Source organism: Choloepus didactylus, chromosome 15, assembly GCF_015220235.1.
Source record: "Choloepus didactylus isolate mChoDid1 chromosome 15, mChoDid1.pri, whole genome shotgun sequence".
Lineage (NCBI taxonomy): Eukaryota > Metazoa > Chordata > Mammalia > Pilosa > Megalonychidae > Choloepus > Choloepus didactylus.
Genome location: NC_051321.1, coordinates 19,738,994 through 19,761,434, shown reverse-complemented (window position 1 = coordinate 19,761,434; position 22,441 = coordinate 19,738,994). Strand labels below are relative to the sequence as shown.

Genomic DNA, 22,441 nt, shown 5'->3' with positions numbered 1-22,441 from the left:
TGTGGCTCCAAAACTGAATTTACTCCTAAATCTACCCCCCTTGGATGTTTACTCCTCAATCTCAATAAACTGCAATTAGAAGGGGAGGTAAAACCAAAAAAATTATTCATTTCTGTAATACAGTTTGGCCGCAGTATCCTTTAGAACAACAAAAAATGTTAGCCAAAAAATGGCACTTTGAATTGGCAAATTCTTGCTGAACTTAGTAATTTTATTCGGCACAACAACAAGTGGTCTGTAGCTCCTAATCTCAAGCTTTCTAAACTGTTCGGTCCTGGCTATCTTTGTGCCACTCTGTCACCTCCTACCAAACCCTCCTCCTTCACAAAAAAAAAGCCTTCTAAGTCTTCCACTTTCCTCTCTACAAAAGTTAACCCTGAAAAGCTTTTAAGCAGCTTCTGCTTCTTTACCCCTGCAAACCATCTCCCTCGTAACTCCTCTCTAACCCCTTCCACTCCCCTCCCCTCGTCCTTAACCCCCTTCCCTCCCTTCTCGTCCTCCTCTCTAACCCCTTCCACTCCCCTCCCCTCGTCCTGTCTGCACGCCCCTCCCCTTGTCTCCCACTCCAGCCCTCCTCTCCCAGGCAGGGGGCTGCAGCACAAGCCCGGAGTGTGTACCTGGCGCAACCTGAGGATGGATGAATAAGGCAAGACCTCCTCAAGTTACTGTCTCCTGCTGTTTTACTATCAACCAACCATCCCCATCCCCAACAACATTTAGCCTCTGATTTACAAACACTAAATTTACATCCCAGTAAGCTGCTTCAATATGTAGATGACCTCCTGTGCAGCTCCCCTGAAGCCTTATCGCAAAAACGCTCTCCCTAACTACATCCAACAGAAAGGATATAAAGTTTCCAAAGATAAAAAACAATTTCCTAAGCCACAAGTCACTTACTTAAAAATTTCCCTCTCCCCTGACAAAAAGAAAACTTATTTCTCTATTTGATACGAGATCAGGTGAGCCTAACTACTTTAAAACCGTGTTTTCAAACGTCCTGATACATGACTCGTCGGCTGTGGAGCTCCCCTGGACCCCTCAGCTCTGTGCCTACCAGCTCCCCAGAAATTTTTCCTTGAGTACAGGGACTGGGAGGTCCAGGTGAAAGCACCCGCAGCAGACAAACACCAAATGCATCTGAGTTAAGGTGGCTTTGCAATCCAAACTTTCCCTGTGCTGGGGAAGTGTGTAATCTTTTGTTTATTGTGTTCACTTTGCTTTCTTTTGTTTCAGTTAGTCTATTGTGTAGTAAGGCTAATTAAGTTGATCCAAGGGTCGTGCATGCAAATTCAGTGGGTTTGATCCTCACTAACCATAACCCCAGATTTGTAGCTCTCCTTTTAAATTTTGTGCAGTTTGCACGGTTTGCATTTGTGTGAAAAACCAGTTACGTTTAAACAGCTCCTACTCCTATGTTCTGTCTTTATAATTTCTTTTGCTATTGCTCAGCCATTGGAGACTCTCAAAATGTGCCAGCTACATCTCCCTTAAAAACTATTCTTAATAATTGGTCTAAATTTGGAAAGTGTCATTAAAATTGTTAGTACACTATTGCAACTCTGTGTAGCCATAATATAAATTAAGTAAAAGTGCAAAATAACCAGAAAATGGGACACTAACCTTCAAGTAATATCCAATTAAAAATGTATTACAAGAACAAAAAGAAATATATGAAATTTAATAAAAATAACAAATGAGCTATAGCTGCAGTCAGCTGGCCTTTATGTATGGTATGGCTAGCTATAGCAAACTGTCTCACGAAAGACAAAAAATCTGTAAGTTAAAAGAAAAGTTACAATTTAAAAATATGCGGAATTTCCACCTCTGCTTTAATATAAAGCCTTCCAAAGTAATTAATTAAAAGAAATAATAATGTAAATGTGCTAGCCTATGAATTTTTAAAATTAAGAAGTCAAAAAAGACCTAGTCAAAAGGGTCCTTGCAAAAACCTAAAATTGCTAGAAAGACATCAAAAGTAACTAATACAATTTAAAAATCAGCAAAAGTGCGAATTGTCAAACCAGTGTCATAAAATAATGTCTCTACTGAGGAATCTGGTAATAAGAACTTCGACTCCCTCTCTCTACAGAGATCAAACAGCTAAGGAGCCTTGTTGTTCTCATATGCCAACTAATGATTTGTGTTCTAATGGTAAAAAAAACAGTTATTCCTTCTAATGTAAAAGCATATTTAACAGTTTCACCCTAAAACACTAAAATACAATTTCCAAATAATAAAAAAGTAAAAAGTCTTAGTATAATAACTAAAACAAATTATTCATATCCTCTGAGTCCTATATTAGAAGTTTGTACTTCAAGACAAGCTAAGCAGTTAAAAGCTGTAAATATTCTCAAAAAAGCCAAAAGATTGTTTATTACTGTTTCAAAATGCATTAACTAAAATGTTTTAAATATTTAGCATCATTCTAACAAGTTTAATTTTGGTGGTAATAGCATGTGGCATAGAATGTATAAAGAATGTTTTTCTAATTAAGGGGAAAAGGAAAGTAGCTTTGTCCTAAATAACTGTTTGTTTAGGAATGTGGAATGAAGCCTGGATGGATAGGAATGTGGGATGAAGCCTAGATGGATACAGAAAATTGCAGAAGGTTTGTAGAGTGGAAAATTTATTTCTGTAGTCAAGGTTGAAAGATAGATACAGAAAGCTGTAAAAAGTTTGTGAAAACATTTATTTCTGTGGTCAAAGTTAAAAAATGGTAAAAACTAGTAATAACACTGCTTAGCAATAGAACCTCAGAACTTAAAGAAAAAAAGTGGTTTTATAAAACAAAATAGCATTAAATATTTTAACCACCACCCAAAGTAGTAATTAATATTCAGTGTTGTGGGTATGTGCCTAATAATTCACAAAATATAAACATTCCTCACCATACTGCAAGCTCCTCATGTTACTGTCTCCTGCTGTTTTTATTAAGAAAAAAGTTTCCTTAAACTATTGAGGTGTTATTTCTTGATAAAAGGTTGTAAAGTGTTTTCTAAGTAATCAGTGTAGGAATCAAAAGTCTGTTTTATCAAAATAACTTCTTATACTTCATGTTAACATTATTATGTCCTTGATTGTTTATTTAAATTCTTGTATTAAGCACTCTTTACTTTTAAATTATTGTCTGTCCCTATGCTCTTATTTGAATGGGAGTTTACTTAATGAAACCCAAACTGGCTGATCCAAGATCTGATAAGGCTCAGGCCTTTTCTAATAGAAACCATAGGTTTAAAGTGTAACAAACAAACCCATACCACTAACACAAAGTCCTTTTAACAGCCTTGTTTAGCCAGTAAATAGAACTATGCTTACTCTAATGCTTTTCTGAAAGTGCTTGCATGTTTAAACCAAGCTCCTAGTACTGTGCCTGCATGCTCTCTCCCCATCAGAGTTATTGATAAGACCCATTTCTGTGGTCCCTAAAACTATAAGGGTGTCACCCACGTCACATGGATGTGCTCCAGAAGTAAATGGAAACATGCTGTTACTGAAAACACCTTTTACTACAAACACCTTTGCCTCTGCCTGCCAAAAAAGACTCAATCACTTTAGCTTTCCAGGTGAACATTGCCTCCAAACTAGCTCTGCTGCAAGTTTGGGAGTGCTATAAAACAGCCCAGTGAAACCTTACAACCCACTGTCCTGTTTCCCAAAAGACCAACGATGCTGCACTATAACAAGTGTACAAAGAAGGTACCTCCCGGAGCTGTAATTGTCAATGTGATGTGGTTGAAACCTAAAAATATAATTAACACTAAGGCCTGCTCCTATGAGGGGACAGCGTGTATAGTATTGTAAACTTAACACCCAGTGCAGCTCAGGAAAAACTTAAGCATTCATTAGCATTCAGTGCTACACATATATACCAAATAAATATAACAGTGTCTCTTTGATATTAAATCATATGCAAAATAATAATAATCATGTTAAAATTATAGTAAACTAAATGTTTTCTAAGTGGTTAATCAATTTAGCATAAAATAGAAAATAGCCCTTATTACCATGGTTTTTATTCTGCTTGTCATTTGTTTGTCTTGTTGTTGTGTATATTGTATCTGTAAGTTTATTTCCAGAGCATCTTCCAAATTAATATAAGAATCTATTCTCCCTTGCTCAGCAAAGAGCAGTTACAAGAACACCTCCGCCCACTTGCCGTTTTATAGAAGATGCTCACAAGATACCGTTTCTTAAAAATAAGAAAATGTCTCATAAAAAGGATTTAATTGCTGAGAAAGTCTGAGTCAATAGCAGCCATGACTAACCAGCAAAATTCTGAAAACATACTACTGCTGCAACGAAAAATTGAAGATCTGCTCCTGCCACAGCAAAAGGCTCACTACCAGCTGGTTCCAGCAGAAGATATCCAGACATCAATCTAATAATGCTAAAACTTAGTTCAAAGCAACTCTTCCCCAGCTCCGTCCACACCCAGCCGGAAGTAGCTAAGAGAAGAGTGCGACATCCCTATTCCCTACAAAGGTTGCTTCGAGCTGAGTTAAAGCATTAACCCAAAATTCAACCCAAACCTGTACCAATTTTTTATTAAAAATAAAAGGCATAAATGTCAGACCCCAGAAAAAAGAGTCTAACATATAGAAGGAATGTCTGATCCAGGGGCCCTGCTGCTTATCTCATAGATAGCAGGTGCACAATACACTAAGGGTTGAAGGCTGTTTTAGAAATCCCAGTCATAGTGGTGCCTAGACCCCAGGGGTCGTATAAGGCAAGATCAGATAGGTCCATAAGATGAACGACCACAAACAAGCCACAGATGACACAGCTACATTTCAAAGAAGAATAATGCTCAGAATAGCAACCAGTCCACCCAGAAATTGATAGACACTCAGTTGAGGCACAGGACACGCTCAGCAGGCACCCTTCCCTGCCCCCAGCACCCTCCCATCCCAACGTGGGTTTTGCCTTTAAAAAAATGCTGCTCTCAGATAGAGAGCTGGAGCCATTTTCTTTCTTTTCGCTGGCTCCCACCTGCTTTCTTCCTCTAATAAACCTTAAACTCTCTACTTAAACCATGAAAAAAAAAAAAAAAGCTATGACTCTGCATGTAACTTGAATTTTAAGTGTCTTCATTCCAGATACTTGGCAGGTGGAGTCATCTTTAATGCGCTTAAGCTTATTCACCTTTAAAAATGCTGGCTAAGAAAAAATGTTTTTAAGCACTAAATGAAGGACTTTCAATCACATTAACCAATTACTTTAGTCCATGAGTTTTTAGCCATGAGTTGTACAGCAAGGTATTCAAAACTTTATAAGACACTTAAACCTCCCATGTTCTCAAAATGGTATGTTACTACCCCTCCCAAAATTTTAAGAATCATTGCTTTAGATTACTCTGAAATCTAATGTCAGATTAATGAATATTGTCAGAGTATAGGGAAACTGGATCAGAATATTTGCTTTCAAAATTGTTTTTACTAAACTATATTTTGGCATGATGTCATTCATTGAAAATATATCAATACTCAAACATCGCAATTCATTTATATTTATGTGTATATATATGTTTCATAGTATTTATTTCATCAAAACACAGCCCTATGAAACTTGTCACTCTTTTTACCATAAGGATTTGCTGATGGTTTCAGTTATTATATTATAAACGATTTCTCTGATTATCTGCTGGAGAAACTATTTTCTGGTTACTTTTTACGGCTAATACTTCTTCCTAAGCATCAGGTTTCTTTTTTAGGCTCCTGGATATTTTGAATATCATAACTGATTATGTTTGCATTGTGGTATTGGCTGCTTAGAGATAAATTTATTTTTAGCAAAGTGTGATGAATACATGACATTCACTTTTCAATATTAATATGGCTATGTCTTTCTTTTCTACCATTATTTACCTTTTGCTTCAACTTTCTTATTTTAAATTTATTTTATTAGGGAGTTTGTTTCTTTGTAAGCTATCTGAGTCCTTTGAGAAATAAGAATAGAAATAATAAATTCTGTGGAATCCCTCTTTAATGAAGTCATTGGGTGTAATAATCAATCCAGGTAGAAAAAAAAAATCTGTGAAAGCAGGGAATCATGAAGAATCTAAACATATTTTATTTTAATGTAAGATATATGAGTATACATTTTGTTAGCCAATGTAAGACCAAAGCTGTTTATATAAGAGGGCTCCTAACAGTCTTTCTTGCACCACCCATAATGTATTGTTTTGGTTTCTTTAAGTGTCATAAGAATTTTTAAATACCTGCAAATAAATATGAGGACTGATGTCCACTAGGTTTTTATGAAATTTTTTTAGCACATTCTTTTCCATTATCTTTTGCGCACCTAATTCAATAGCAGTTTGACTTAGCTTCTTGACTTTATTGTGTCTTTCCAAAGTACTCAACTTTGCTTTCAGAGACAACTTTTTGTTTTCATATTTCACTGATTCATATGATATTTAAATTACATCATTGTACAACTGTCATAAATAGATTTGGGAATAAATGCAACTTGAAGCAAACTGTGGCTAAGAAAAATTATTATTCTTTTAAACACTTAAATTTTTAAATACTTCTGAAATTTAATACTTTCTGAATATTTCTGAAATTCTACCATTAGGAATTTGAGGGAAGACAGAAATATCAGGAGGAAAACATGAAATACAGACTAGGTATCACTGTATCTTTATACAGTGGGCCACCCTACAGTACAAATGAATGAGCATAGCTGTACCCAGTAGCATGGACAATTATCAGAAGGAGTGAAAAAAGCAAGTCACAGAAGAAACCTACAATATGATTTCTTTTATAGAAAGTTCAGTAAACATTGAGGAATCCATCAAGCATGGTAAAATTAAAAAGTAAAAGAAGAGAATTAAAAAGACAGATTTTAGGCTGGTGGTTCCTTCTGGAGGCTGGGGGAGGGAGAGATGTGGTCATAGAGGGACACATGGAGTTTCTAATAATGTTCTCCCTCTAAAACTGGGTGGTATGCACATGGTTGTTTAGTTATTATTTGAACTTTATATATGTACCATTTGTATACATATTTAATTAAAAATTAAGCTTTAAAAAGAAAATATTAGATAAAAGGAATGAAAAATAACAAGGATAATTACCCAGTTGAATTACCAAGGAACCCAGTTCAGTAAACAACACACTTCAAGAAAGAACTAGATAAAGTGACTTAAAGTATCTCTGATTACTTAAAATATACATGTAATATGTACATATATGCATGTATGTATTTTTAAAGCACCCAAATATTTAACCTAATTATGCCATTGCAGTGATAAGGGCATAAAAATTAGTAGAGATAAGGTAATTTTGCAAGTGATTTTTTTCATCTTTTTTCATTCTTTTCTATTTTCACTCTGAATGTGGTAAGAACTTCATGATGCATTAAAATAATTAGTAAAAGCAGTAAATTCATTTTTTTCAGCAGAAACTTTGCCATGTTTCAAAACTGTATGTCAGGTCTGTGCTGATTCCACTTTGTATGCCAGACAGTAACCTATTTTTTTTTTTATCATAAATGTCAAAAACCCTGGCAGTCTCCATGTACTTTATACTTTACCTAATTCAGAATCATTTATAGAAAGGAAAATGTGCTACAATCTCACTGAGTTTTCTTGGCCCTTTAATCAGCATTTTCCCTAAATAGAAATTTAACTGTTCTTGCTCAACCTTTAATGGTTGAAATCCAATTATTTAGTATGCTGGTCTGATAATTGACAATGTTGATGCTTATGTGCTTAGGTAATATGTTTCTCTGACTTCCATTAATGTGCTATAAAATGCCATAAAATATTTATCCTTTAAAAATAATCAGATGATAGACTTTTGGAGGAATAAATGTTATTCAGTGTGATTAGTGTGTTTTTATTTTGTTAAAATGAAAAGAATTGTACTATTTTTATGCTTAAAATTTGAGAGAAGATTCTTCCACTGCCTTACCACTTTGATTTTGTGTCAATAAGATTTTTCTTAGGTAAAAGAGGTATACTTTACAAAAAGTAAAATTCATCCTTATAATGTGTATAATTCTATGAATTTTTGATGAATGTATACATTACCACAATCAAGATGTAGAATATTTCCATTACCTCCAGAAAGTTCTGTCATGCCCCCTTATAGTCAGTCTCCTCCCCCAGCTCTAGCCACTAGCAATGATGATCTAGTTTTAATTTTGTTTTCCCTCAGTGTATCCTTTTGTGTCTGGATTTTTCATTTAGCATAATGCTTTTAAGAGTTATCCTTGTTGTTGCATCTATCAGCAGTTTGTTCTTTATCATTAAGTAATATTCCACTGTGTAGCCATACCACAATTTGTTTATTCATTTACCCAGTTGATGGACATTTCAGATGTCTCCAGTTTTGGGCAATTACAAATAAAACCTTTATAAACATTTGTGTACAGATTTGCATATGGAAATATGCATTTACTTCTCTTGGGCAAATGTCTAGAAGTGGTATTACCATGTTGTATGTGTAATTTTATAAGAAACTGCCAAACTGTTTTCCAAAGTAACTGGTGTTTTTAGAGGTCCAAGTTCCTGTATGGAATCTTTGTTTCTGCCTGAAAATTTCCTTTAACATTTCTTGTAGTACAGGTCTGCTGACAGTGATTTCTCTCTGCTTTTTTTGTTTGAAAAAGTCTTTATTTCTCCTTTGTTTTTGGAAGGCATTTTCATTCCATATATTAGTCTACGTTGACAGCTTTTGTTGTGTGTTTGTTTTTCATTTAATACTTTAAAGATGTCACTTCATTGTTTTCTGTCTTGCATAGTTTTTCACAAGAGATGTGGTTTAATTATTTTCCGTATTCCTTTGTATGTCATATGTGCTTATTCACTGACCATCTTCAAGATTTTCTCTTCATCTTTGGTTTTCAACAGTTTGGCAATGATGTGTCTAGGAGTTACCCGGCTTGGTGTTCTTGAATGTGTGGTTTGATATCCTTATTAATGTTTGGAAATTTCCCACGCATTATCTCTTCAAATGTTTCTTCAGCCTGTTTATTTCTTTTTATTTTTTTCTTTCTGGGACTTCATTTGCTTGTGTGTTAGACTATCGATATATCCAAAACTCTCACATGCTGTATTCTTTTTTTTATTTTATTTTTGTGTTTCAGTTTGGATGATTTCCATTGATTTTTCTTTAGGCTCACTGATTCTCTCCTTACCTATGTCTAGTCAAATAATGAGCTTTTGAAGGACTTCATCATTTCTTTATTAGGCTTTTTTCTCCCTACCATTTCCATTTTACTCTTTCTTACAGATTTCATCTCTCTCCTGAAATTCTCTATTTGGGTATGTTGGCCACCTTTTCCTCTAGATTCCTTAACATAGTAAACATATTGGAAAGTGGGTGTCTGATAGTTTTAACATTCAGGTCATTTGCAAATATGGTCCTGCTGATTGCTTTGTTTCTTGAAAATGGATTACTTTTTTTCTTGTCTGTATGTGTCTTCTTATTTTCTGTTAAATGTCAGCAGAGGCCCTAATAATGGTGGAGGATGGGGGTTAAGTCAGTTTAGTCAGAAGGTGAGCTGCTGCTGGGTTTTGTTGTTGGTATGGTTACTTTCAGTTCCTCAAATTCCTCTAGCACTGGGCTGCTCCTTACTGTGTGGTGTGGCCTTAGCATGAGGGCCTAGATGCTCTATGGTTTTTCTCAATGTTAGTGCTCCACCGTCAGCTTTCAGGCATTCCTGCACAGGTAAGTCACAAAGGGGTTCTTTCTGTACGCTCTCACAGCTCCCCGTGCGATAGACTGCTGCTGCTTGTTACTATCCACTAGGCTTGTGTTGAGGATAGAAAGTGTTCTCTATTGCTCTGGTCTAGCCCTAATCTTAGTAAAAGCCTGTGTCCTTGGTCCTTAATGAAGGGCCATAGGGAGCTTTTTCATTGTTAAATACTGCTCTTCATCTCTGGCAGCTAAACTCTGCCTTGGATGGATCTCTGGTTTGGCAAGTTTCCTGCTTCTCCTCCAGTGGTAGAGTTTTCTATTTGGTATCAGTATACAGTTTCTGGCCCAAGACAGTTCCCTGCCCTTCCTTAATGGTAAAGAATTTTTTCTTGGCCCAGTTATAATTGGTCTTTTCTTTCCAATGGGGTAACAGGCTTTGCTGCTTCTCCCTAAGTAGAAACAGCTCCATTGACACTATTGGATGATTCCACAGATCCTATTAAGACAGTTCTAATTAGTAGTATCTGTTTTGATCACAGTAATTTAAAATATTCAACCCAGAATTTTTAAAAGCTAGATCACAGTAATTTTCTCTTCATTTCTTATCTCCTTTGATGATTTTATTACTGTTTTCTGGGAATATTTCTCTATTCTTTATTGATAATTATGAGGATTTTTTACCTTTTAAAATACTTATTCTCAAAACCTTTTCATCTTTTGGCTTTGCCCATTTTTTGTTTTTAAGTAGTGACTGTTGCCAGTCAGTGATATTGAATGCATTCTTAATTTAAGTGTGAAATGTTCAGGAGTACTCCATTCTTGTTAGAAGAAATGAAACTAATACCTATACTCAGAAATACAACTGTTTTGAACTTTAGAGTTCAAAATCCAGGATGAACAGTTTAAATTATTAATATGACCATTGTTAGATAGGCATTATAAATGCCAGACCACCTTTTTTTTTTTTTTTTCCAACTCATTTTATTTGCAAGAACAAGCAAACTCTTCAGCCCTCAGGAAAATAATCAAGGAGAATAAAAACTTCTTGAGAGGAAGTGTAGCATCGCAGATTTGAGCATGGACTCTGGAGCAACCTGCTTGGGTTTTAATCAGTTTCACATCTTTGAAGTTTTATGACTTTGGACAAGTTACTTAACTTTTTAATGCCTCAATTTCCTCATCTGTAAATTGAAGATACCATAAACTCAAATGCTTATTTTGAGGATTATAATGCTTAACATTATATATTTTAAGCATTTAGAACAGTGCCTGGCACATACAAAGTGCTATGTGTTTGCTAATCCTTATTTGCTGTAAGATACAGTCTTGTCTTAAAAATCTATGTCACATAGATATGCTGATAATGTGAAGCAAACCAAAAATGGAAGGCTGGAAAAGAAGTGCTTTAAAGAGATTACCTAAACCCATTCCAAGGGCTATGGGTTGAGAAAAAGGGCAGAAGGGGTGAGCTGAGCCATGCATCCTGGAGTGGAAAGCTGTGGTTATGTTTTGTCATAGCCCTATTTCTGATCACACACAAAAATGCACTTGGGTACTTGATGCCAGAGCTAAATCCATAGGGCAGGGTCAGAAAGGAGGGGTAAGAGAAGGGATGAAGCAGAGAATTGGGCAGAGGAGCATAGAATTCACTTCCATAGTTCTTTTATTCTGATTAGAACAACTAATAATCTGGAGTCAGGTTCATGAATTGTTTCATATTCCAAGTTTATCACTTACTAGCTATGTGAATTTCAGTTTCTTTATAAAAAGGAGATGTGATTATAAGATTTCTTAAGTTTGTTAAGGTAAAAGAAATAAAACATAGGAAGTATTCTGGATTATTGTTGTTGTCACCATCCTCCTCTTCTCATCTGGTATGTAGAATCCTCTGCATCTGTATCCTGACTTGCCGCAGCATCTAAAGGAAATAAGTATACAGAGAACAAGACCAAACAAATGCTTATACTTTATTGCTATAAAGCTTTTGCTTTCGTAGAGACCCTGCTTGAACTAGACTGGACTATTTTGAGAACTAGATAATTGAGCCCTAATTTGATCTTTCATTCAGATATTACACCAACATAGCTCTGCTATATCAAGACAAAGCCATTAAAAGAATGCCAAGAAAATCAAATATTTTTGTTCTTAAGGGTTAGAACTGAATTTGTTTACCTTGCCCTTCCAGATTTTTTTTTGGAGTAGGATATTCATGTGAAAGAGAAAGCTGCTGTTTTCAGGGTGGGAGCAGGGTGATAGTTAGACTAGTAAGGAGTTCATCCTTGTAGTTATTCCTGATGGTGGTTTAGATCAGGTGAAGGTGGTAAGAAGTCCTCAAATTCTGGACGTATTTGGAATGAGGAGTCTAGAGGGATTTACTGATGGATCAGATGTGACATGTGAAAGAAAAGAGGAATTAAGGAGGACTCTAGGGTTTATGACCTGAGCAACTGGAAGAATATAGTACTTTTATTTTTGTTTCCTTGGTCAGCCTGGTTATCTACAAGGTCCTAACACTGACCAGGGCTGACTTTTCAATGAGGCTAAGTTGTATAAAATTTGTGATTATTTCCCTCAGTAATGATTTTCAGTTCTCAGTGTAAAGGGCTTGTACATCTTTTTTTAGATTTATTCTTAGATACTTGATGTTTTTTAATGCCATTATAAATTTTATTTTCTGTTTGTTTGCTGGTATAAAAATAGAATTTATTTGTGTTTATTAACCTCATATTCAGCCACCTTACTAAATTCACTGATGAATTCTAATAGTTTGTATTTAAAATTTTAAAGATATTCTGTTACATAATCGTGTTATCTGCTAGTAATTGCAGTTTTATTCCAATCTTCATGTTTTTTTGTTTGTATTTCTTACTTTTTTGCTCAGGCTTGAACCTCCATATGATGCTAAATAAGAGTGCTGATTGTGGATATCCTTGTCTCATTTCCATTCTCAGGGGAAATGTTTTCAGTATTTTACTATTAAATATCATGTTTGCTATAGAATATTTTAAAAGATATCACATTAAATCAGTTGCCTTCTACTCCTAGTTTGCTAAGAATTTTTTCATGAATTGAAACTTGTTAGAGATACCAAAAGACTTTATTTTTGGGGTATAACTTTAGAATTCTTGTCCCTATCAGTTCCCCAATCCCTTTTTATAATAACTTATTTTCTAAGTCCCCTTTACCATATTTGAAATGAAATCATTCATAGGTAATATAACCTACCTACACATATTTTTTCTAATGTATAAGAGAGAAATAAGAGTAGTTTATAATAAAATAATTTATTTATTATGTAGATGTTCTGGCATGACTATACTACATTACAAAATATTATCCCTCAGACATCCAAAGTGTCTCCTAGGGGAAATCCCAACCATCTTTAAGATAATTTTAGTGCTCATAGGCAGAATGACAAAAGTGAGAGCATTTTTCTTATGGCATCTGGGGAAAAATTTAAATATTTAGCTGGGTATCTATTATGTACCAGACACTATTCTAGGTGGTAATACAATGGTGAATTAAACCAAGCTGCTGCCCTCCCAGAGCTTATGCTCTAAGGAAATAAACTAATAAATAAATAACATGTAAGATAGAGATTAGTGCTGCAAAGAAAAAGAAGGCAGGACCAGGGCAAGAGAGTGATGGCACGGTGTGTGTGCTGTATTATTTGGGCTGGGTAGGATCTCTTTCTGGGAAGGAGCTTTCCGGGAGAAGGAGAGAGGGAGCACACTTGAGTCCCTACCTTGTGCCAGCCACTGTGTTGGACATTTTATATACATTATCTGATTCACTCCTCCCAATAATCCAATGACATTGGTGATATTTTCCTCATTTTACAGATGAGGTACACACAATTACAAAGTGATGCCAGCCAGATTCAAATGCAAAACCACCTGGTTCCAAAGCCAAGGCATTGGACGGAGGAACACATCTGGGAGCCTTTTAGGGTTCTATGACACCACCATAAGCATAGTTTAGTTTTGCTCTGAGGACTTGAGAAATAATCATTTACAATTCTTCACATAGCATTCTGAAAATATTGTTGGATAAATAAAAGGCTTTAGTGTATTGTGTTTGGAAAATATTCCAAATAGTTAAATTTCAACAGATTATTCATTTTGTGATTTTCTGTGTCTTTTGTTCGTACTTCATACTAAAGTACTTTTTCAGGTCATTTCGTTAGTTGTTAATACCGGTGACTAAGTAGGATCATAAAACATAAAACAGTTTTCATTGTTTAATGCTAAAAAGTTGATCATCTTGGATTTGTGGTAGATTTTATACAAATAAGCAATTTTAAACTGAGTACATTTTTGGCTACCGATGTTAATGCTAGCTGTAAAATTAACAAACTTATTAAGTGGAAGAGATTATGTTACACTTTTTACCTTCGGTGGTGTCTAATCAAGGGCTGTCCTTTCTGTTAATATATTTATACTCCCCTGTTGCAACATATTACAAACTTAAGATCTAAATTCATTAAACAATCATCATGGCTAAGGTTTGAATGTTGCTACCTCCAAACATTGTTCTAAGTGCTTCACATACTTTGAATCTTTCATTTGAATGGCAGTCGATCTGTAATAATAGAGAATATTTTACTGGTTTAGGTTTCCTTTTTATTCTAGTAGTCCCAGACTGTGGCCCTAGAAAAACAGAAAGAGCAATATGGTATGTTACAAATTATTATGAAAAGCCTTTGATCTAAGCGGATACTGAGTCCCCAGAAAATGTGGATACCAATGTCCCTTTTAATACAGTTTGTTTACAAACATATCTGAGTATGAAAAAGGAATTTGATTTTATAGGATAGTACTTAAGAACACAGAGAAAGAAACAACATGTGAAATGGTTAAGGGCATAGATTTTGCTGTTAAGACTAGCCTGGGTTCAGATTCCAGTTCCTTCCTTTCCTAGCTCATGACCATAGAAAGTTACTCAATGTCTCTAGGCCTGTTTCTTCTTCTGGAAAATGGGCCTAGTAACAGTACCTGTCTCCTAAGGCTTTTGAGAAAATTTTAAGTGACAATCTGTAGAGTGCTTGGCACCTAGCAGCTACAGTATATTAAGAACTATTATTCTCATCATCATCATCATTTTTGTTGTTCTTGCTAAATTGAAAGATACTTGAAAATAATACAAGGTAAAGAAAAATAATTCCTCTGGATGTTACTTGAAGTTAAAGAAAATGCAAATAAAATAGCCTTTCCAAGATATTTCTTCTTCTTTTTTGTTTTGTTTTTTTTTTGTTTGTTTTGCTGCAGCCTTTCTGCATTCAACTTTTTTTAAGTGCATTTTATTGAGATACAGTCACACACTGTACAAACCATCCAAAGTATACAATCACTAGCTCACTGTGTCATCACATAGTTATGCATACATCCACATGATCAATTTTAGAACATTTTCATTACTCCAGAAAAGACATAAAAGTAAAAAAGAAAACCCAAATCATCCCACACACCTTATCCCCTTCTATTCCCCCCTTTTATTCACCCATAGTATTGGTGTTATACATTTGTTGCTGTTAATGTAAGAAGATTAAAATATTACTGTCAACTATACCCATAGTTTGCAGTAGGTACTATTTTTCCCATATACCCTCTATAATTAACTCCTGGTGATAGTGTCATACATTTGTTCTATTTCATGAAAGAACTTTTTAATATTTGTACAATTAATTAGTCATTGTCCACCACAAGATTCACTGTACATTCCCAGGTTTTAACCACCAACTCAAGATATTTCTTTTAACATGTGTTTGACTAATTTATTTTAATTAAAAATGTCTCCATTATATTAAAAAGCCGCCTCAAAATACATTTTAAATTAAAATAAGTAAATATTTTAACAATAAAATTAAGAAATATGGCTTTGCCATATTTTAATAAGTTGTGACATTCAATCTCTAAAATTTAATAGAAAATCATTTATCATTAATGTTAGTAAGCAGAGCTATATTGTAAGGTATTGTTCTCTTAGTTTTTTTCAAATGTCAACTATATTATTTGTAAGGCTTATGACCAATGAACAATGGATTTTTAAATAGCTGTTCTGATGTGTGTCTCAGTTAAAAATCAAATACTATGTGATAGTTACACACATCTCTTAAACTTTTAAAAGATACAATTCTATCATGGGAACTTATTTAAAGAAACAGTTACAAAGCACCTAATTTAGTTATTTAATGCTAAGTAGTTGACTAGCAAAGAACTTCTTTGGTGAGTATGTGTCAGCCCATTTTTTTCTATCACGTAAAATAGGAAATCAAACATTTTGAAAACATGACTAGAGATGCAGGGGGACATATTACTGATTAAGAACACATTGGATTTCTGGGAAATCATTACAGGTAAAATCACACATCTAAAGGAATAAAGTTTTCACAAGGAAAGTGGAGAATTTTCAAAAACGACTTAACACATTGTAAATATTTTAATTTTCCTCTATCAGGTAATTCATAAACATATTGCTATCTTCTCTAAATTTAAACTTCTGAACAATTGGAGTGTTTGTATTTACCAGATAAGTACGTAATAATTACTATTTATTTTTATAAAGGTTCAGAGGTCCAAAAACATGACATTCTGTGGATAGCCATGGCCGGGACTCATCAGATATGGGCGCTCTTTTTGGACAGTGGCAAACTACCAAAGAAAAAGTAAGTGGCAGCAACACTCTTTGGGTAAATAAAAGATCTTTATCTTGGGCTTTAATCACAGAGCATTGCTGCACTAGTTGGAATTCAAGGAATTCCCTTTTCCAAAGTCACCACTGTAGGAGCACCCACTGTACTAGTCAGTATATGCTAGGTTATATTACCATAACAAACAGCCCAGATTCCCAGTGGCTTAAAACAACAAAGTTTACTTCTTGCTCACTCACTTAGATTTGTCAGGGAACACTGCTCTGCCACCAAGGCTGATGAATCAGCCACCATCTTGAACTTTGCCAGTCATCCTGGCAGAGGGAGAAAGAGTTTGTGAGTCACTCATTGGCTCTTAAAGCTTCTCCTCAGAAGTGTCACACATCACTTCTACTTACATTTCACCAGCTGAAAAAAAGTTTCATGGCACATCTAACTTCAAGGGACATGAGAAGAGTAATCCTACTGAGCATCCAGAAGAGAACTGGAAATTTTTGAAGGGCCTTATCTTTTAAGACATGGCACAACTATCTCTGATCATTAATTCAAATATTTGAGTACCACATAGCAGAGTGGTTAATAGCTCAGGTTTTGTGGTCAGGCCTGAGACTGAATCCTGACTTTGTCACTTACTATGTGTGTGAGCTCAGGAGAACCACTTTAACTTCCTAAGTTTCAGTTTCCTTATTTAAATCTAACAAATAGAGTCATTTTGAGAATTAATAATGTATGTGACGAACTCAGCATAGTGCTGGGCATATATAGTAAATGTGGGTAGCTTTGCTGCTACTTAGAGATCAAAAGATGAAAAGATAGTGTCTCTGCAGAGTTTCTTATATCTTTTCTATAAAGCCTTTCCTCTTCTGCCCAACACTGATCATACTCTTCTCTGTGACTTTACTATACCTAGTATGGAGTTATATAAATATTCCTTCTTTCCCTCCTTTGCCCCCCTGCCTTCTCACCTCCACCCCCTTTTGGTTGCATTTATTTATTTGTGTAATTCTTTCCTCCTACCAGGCCGCCTTTTAAAGGAAGGGACCCTGTGTTCATATATGTGTTTCCTATACGGAGCACAGTATCTGGTACATGATAGGAGCTCAGTAAGGTTGGCTGAATAAAATTAATGAATGAAAGTCACAGACCTTAAAGGCTACCAAATCACCATAGAAAGTGAGTTCTCATGAGTTGTTACCTTTATTGGTAGAAAAGAGCAGTTGTATAGATAATCCAAAATATCGGATATTCCAAATATGTGTGTACATGTTGCTTTCAAATACCTTTCTATAACGTTTTACAACATTTAGTCATTCATCTAGCATATATTTATTAAATCTGCCATATGCTGGACATTGTGCTAGACAGTAGGGATGAAAAGGTATGTTCACTATGTTAAAACAAATTGAAAAGACGTGGTTGTTGTACTCATTGGGCTTGCAGAGGGAGAAACAGATCAGCAAACAAACAATTTAAAACTAGTTTGGAAGTCCAAGTACTGTGTGTAAAAGAAATCACTGCAATAATCCTTTAAATTGAAAATGCCTCATAAATGAGAAGAACAACTAGTGTCAGTAAGATTTGAGGTATCTAAGAAGGCTTCCTGGAAGAGGCTACTAGCCTGACACCTGATGGAGTAGGAGTTAGGGTACATGGGAGGTTTTCCAGGCAAGAGATGACACTAATGACATCAGTAGAATCCAGATCGCACAGAGCCTTGTGAATCCTTTCAAGAGGCTTTGGACATTATTGTACAGGCCTTTATAGGAAAGTTTTAAGCTGAGAAGCAATATGATTAAATTTGTGTTTTTGAAAGAGCTCTGGCAACACTTGGAGTGGGACAAGACTAGAGACAGGGATACCTGTTAGGAAGCTGTTGCTGACATCTGAGCAAGAGATAATAGTAGCCTGAACAGTAAGATTACCAACAATGTTTTATAAGAGGCATTATTATAAATAGCAAAACAAAAGTAACAGAGGTGTCCAGAATATGCTGTTCTGGGTGATAGCTACTGTTTCTCCCCTCTCTTAATACCTCTAAATTAAGGAAAATGCTTTTTTTTTCCCCAAGTCTTATGAGTCCTTGTAGTAACTACCTTTTAATGTATTTGCTTTGAGTATTAATTACATGTATTTCTCTGTCTAGATTATTTTTATAAATTCCTGGAGTAAGTGACCTTATTTTACATACTCTGTATCCCTGTGTTCCCACCCCCTACCTAGCTTAGCATTGGGAATATATCAACCAATAAGTGATTGATGGTCATTTTAGATGTTTGCATGCTGTGCCAACATCTACATATAGTGTCTCATCTCATGGAAATGATATACATACAGTGTCTCATTATTTTGCATCCTGAATCAGCTTCTTCCCTTCCCTCAGTACAAGACACTACCATGTCTTCCTTACAATCCCTCTTGCATAAGCTATTTTTAATAGAAACCAGGGTCTAAAGTTTTCTCTGCATTACAAAAACTAATTTGCAAAAGTCCTTTAAATAGAATTTCCCTAGTGTATCTAAATATAACTAGAAGTTCCCTATAAGATACTGATTTGTACAATCAGTGTGTTACAGCAGATAACCCTGTATCATTTTCTTTTCATATCTTAAAAACTAAATCTTTAATTCCTTTTGCAAGTCTTTACTTACACGTAGGAAAACAAAAATGTTTTAAGGAAAACTTAAGCTTTATACTATCATAAGCCAGATAATCTTTTTAATTCCTTTTGAGAACCTAATATTGCAAAAGTAGAAAAATTAAGATGGAATCCAGCTAGACTTGCTCTCTGACCTACATGAGAGGGGAAAAAAAGCTATCCCAGTGATAATCTGATCATTATTCTTACCATATAATTCTAACTGTGGCAAGGATTTCCTCTTCAGCCTTTGAGGATAGTTTCAGTTGTGTGTATATCAAAGAAAGTGGAAAGGTCTCTACACAGTAAATAAATGAGTTAATGATTAGAAAAACTGCAATGTAAGCTGACTTGCATGATTAGGCCAAGAGCACTAGATTTTTTTAAAATTTTACAGTGTTTATCATCACTGATTTGATCACTTGCATACATTTGTTTAATAATTAAATTGGATGCAGTATACCAATGTTAAGTCCATTATGAACTTGCCTTTTTTAGTGAGTTAAAAAAAGGAACCTGCATTCGATTTGCTGGAAGTGGAAATGAAGAGAATCGAAACAACGCATATCCGCACAAGGCAGGTTTTGCCCAACCTTCAGGTCTTTCGCTGGCTTCTGAGGAACCCTGGAGCTGCCTATTTGTAGCAGATAGTGAGAGCAGTACTGTGAGAACAGTCTCACTGAAGGATGGAGCAGTGAAGCACCTTGTAGGAGGAGAAAGAGATCCCATGGTAATGAAAATCACTTTTTATACTGTGCCCACTTACCTTCCTCTCAAATTTCGGTTTTATGGAGAGTTAATAAAACTTCAGTGGAGATAGTTTTTGATCTGATAGCATAAAATGGAAGTCAGACCAAAGGAAATGTGAATGTGAAGAAACACAAGTCAAAAAACTATCAAAGATATGTAAACCATCAAAGATATATACATGTTAAGACTTCAAGGAGAAGATAAGGATAAAACATCGATCACTAGAGAGAAAACAAAAATGTAATTTAAGTATTTGGCAATGGTATGGAAAGATCACCAGGCTAGCAGACTTGACCTGTTCCTAACCAAATGTGTAGCATGGTGAATAAACTATTAAATGCCACAAATTAATACAGGTTCAACATTTTATCATTTTTCTCTAGTCTGAATCAAGTACCTCAGACCTTTTTCCACTCAACTTAAATACCATATACAGCTATCTGAATTTTCACTTTATACCTTAACAAAGCATTGTAACCATTTTTTCTTCTTAAATAAAAGAATTTATTTGCATTTGGTGATGTGGATGGAGTAGGAATCAACGCAAAGCTTCAGCACCCACTTGGAGTAACATGGGACAAGAAAAGGGATTTACTTTATGTGGCAGACTCCTATAATCACAAGGTGAGTCTTGACTGAATTATATAGTATCATTTTTCATATCTTGTATTTTAAATGCTGAAAGATCTGTGAGAGCCTCCTACAACTGCCACTCTGAAGTACAGAAAGGATTACAGTCTTTGACAATTATATTCAGTCTTATTCTATTCTTTTTTTGTTCCTTCCTAGCAAAGAGGTTATGCAGGTGTGCTGAACTAGGGAAGGCACTAAACAGTGCCCCAGTGGCTGTGACCAAAAGTTGTGAATTGCAGCGCATCAAAACTGCTTAGTAGCATATTCAATAAATAAGGAGAAGGCTAGTAACAAGGAAATTAATGTCAGATAATAAATGAACATTTTTGAACTGTTGCTTAGTTGTACTGCCTATTAGCAAATAATTCCATTTTCAGCAGTGTTTCTGTGTTTTTCTCTACTGCATTGTCTATTCAGTTTTTCAGTTTTTCTTACATTTTCCTTTTTTGTAAAACCAGCAGAAAATAAATGTTAGTACTTTATGATGAGAGACCATAATAGATCAAGACATAGTTGGGAATCGTTAAGTTAAACAAAAGTTACAAATCCTTAGCCAATGTTAAATGGTCATGAGAAGAAAGTCAATTTAATTGTGAAAGTATGGCCCATTGTGAAGAAAAAGAAAAAAAATTTAAGTAAGTACAAAATGCCAGAAATTCCATCAGAGATTACTTCTAGAAGACAAGATGTAGCTGGAGATTTTACATCAATTTTAGCTCTTGAAATGGAATGTCTCCATTACACTTACTTGTGTAATTTGAATGTTTAACTTTTTAAGAAAATATGGAAATGTGTATTCTTTCTCTGAGATGTATTAAGAATTCTAATGGCAAGCAGAGATCCTCTAGCTTGCTTGATTGTTCACTTTTCCATACTACAACATGAGATTGATCTTCAAATATATAAATTTTTGTTCCTCTTTAGATTAAAGTCGTGGATCCAAAAACAAAAAACTGTGCAACATTAGCAGGAACAGGAGATGCAAGTAATGTTATCAGTTCCAATTTTATAGAATCAACTTTTAATGAACCAGGAGGCTTGTGTATTGGAGAGAATGGTCGGTTATTATATGTAGCAGACACAAATAATCATCAAATTAAAGTGATGGATTTAGAAACAAAAATAATTTCTGTGGTAAGTAATCTTAGAGTATAAGTTAAAGAGAGTATCATTTTAAGAGTGATACTAAATGTCTTACAGCACTGACCAAGGAATTTTGGGGTAGGCCATTTCCAGCAGTAAAATTGGTAGATGGTAAGTAAAGTAATGTGTAAATGCCTGTGATGTATACTTTGATAATTAGACCAGCAGGACTACTTTAAGGATATCCTGTTTTTCTTAAAATAACAGTTCCATCTATGCTGAGAGTTTGAGATAAAAAGAGAAAGGACTCAAATCTGTTTTTAAATGTATAGACATGCTAATGCACGCTACAGACACACATACTGTGTGGGTTGGGTTTTTTTTTTTTTTTACTGATCCTTAGATTAATCCTTAGATTAATGTCATCTTTGTTTCCTTTGGTGACTCCATTATCACATAGTCTTCCAAAGAAAGCTCTAGAAACCACGTTTCTGAAAACGTTGAAAATTAGGCTGGAAGAAATGTATAAGTTCTAATCAATTTTTAAAGATAAAGGCATGGTCTTTCATAGAATTTTTTTTAATTTTATAAGGCTATATATCTTTTTTTAAAACATTTTTATTGTGAACTATAACATATGCAGAAGAGTGATAAATTTCAAAATACATTTAACAGGAAGTTATAGAGCAAATGTCAAAAGTATGGTATGGGTTACAGTCCCACAGTTTAGGTATTTCCTTCTAGCTGTTCTAATACATTAGAGACTAAAAAGAAATATCTATATAATAATTCAGTAGTCATAATCATTTGTTAAATCCTATTTCTCTGTTACAACTCCTCTCTCATTTGATCATTCTCAATCTTCATGGATATTTGGGCAATGATCACTCTAATTACTTCATGTTGAAAAGGGGTGTCAGCATTATGGGGTAGGGAGATGCAGCTGTTTGATGTTCTTGGAGAGACTTTTACCTCTGGGTTTCAGGGCTTACCTGGCATAGGAAGTGTATTAGTTAGGGTTCTCCTTGGAAACAGAATCAATGAGAG

At 34.8% G+C, this 22,441-nt stretch overlaps 1 protein-coding gene across 1 annotated transcript in view; it reads left to right on the top strand.

Moving 5' to 3' along the window:
* Positions 1-22,441, top strand: part of NHLRC2 (NHL repeat containing 2) — a 73,319-nt gene that overhangs the window by 33,087 nt on the left and 17,791 nt on the right. The window contains exons 6-9 of the mRNA XM_037803993.1: positions 16,209-16,308; positions 19,427-19,658; positions 20,180-20,302; positions 21,236-21,445. Coding sequence (XP_037659921.1) covers positions 16,209-16,308; positions 19,427-19,658; positions 20,180-20,302; positions 21,236-21,445 — 665 coding nt within the window. The remainder of the gene's footprint in view (positions 1-16,208; positions 16,309-19,426; positions 19,659-20,179; positions 20,303-21,235; positions 21,446-22,441) is intronic.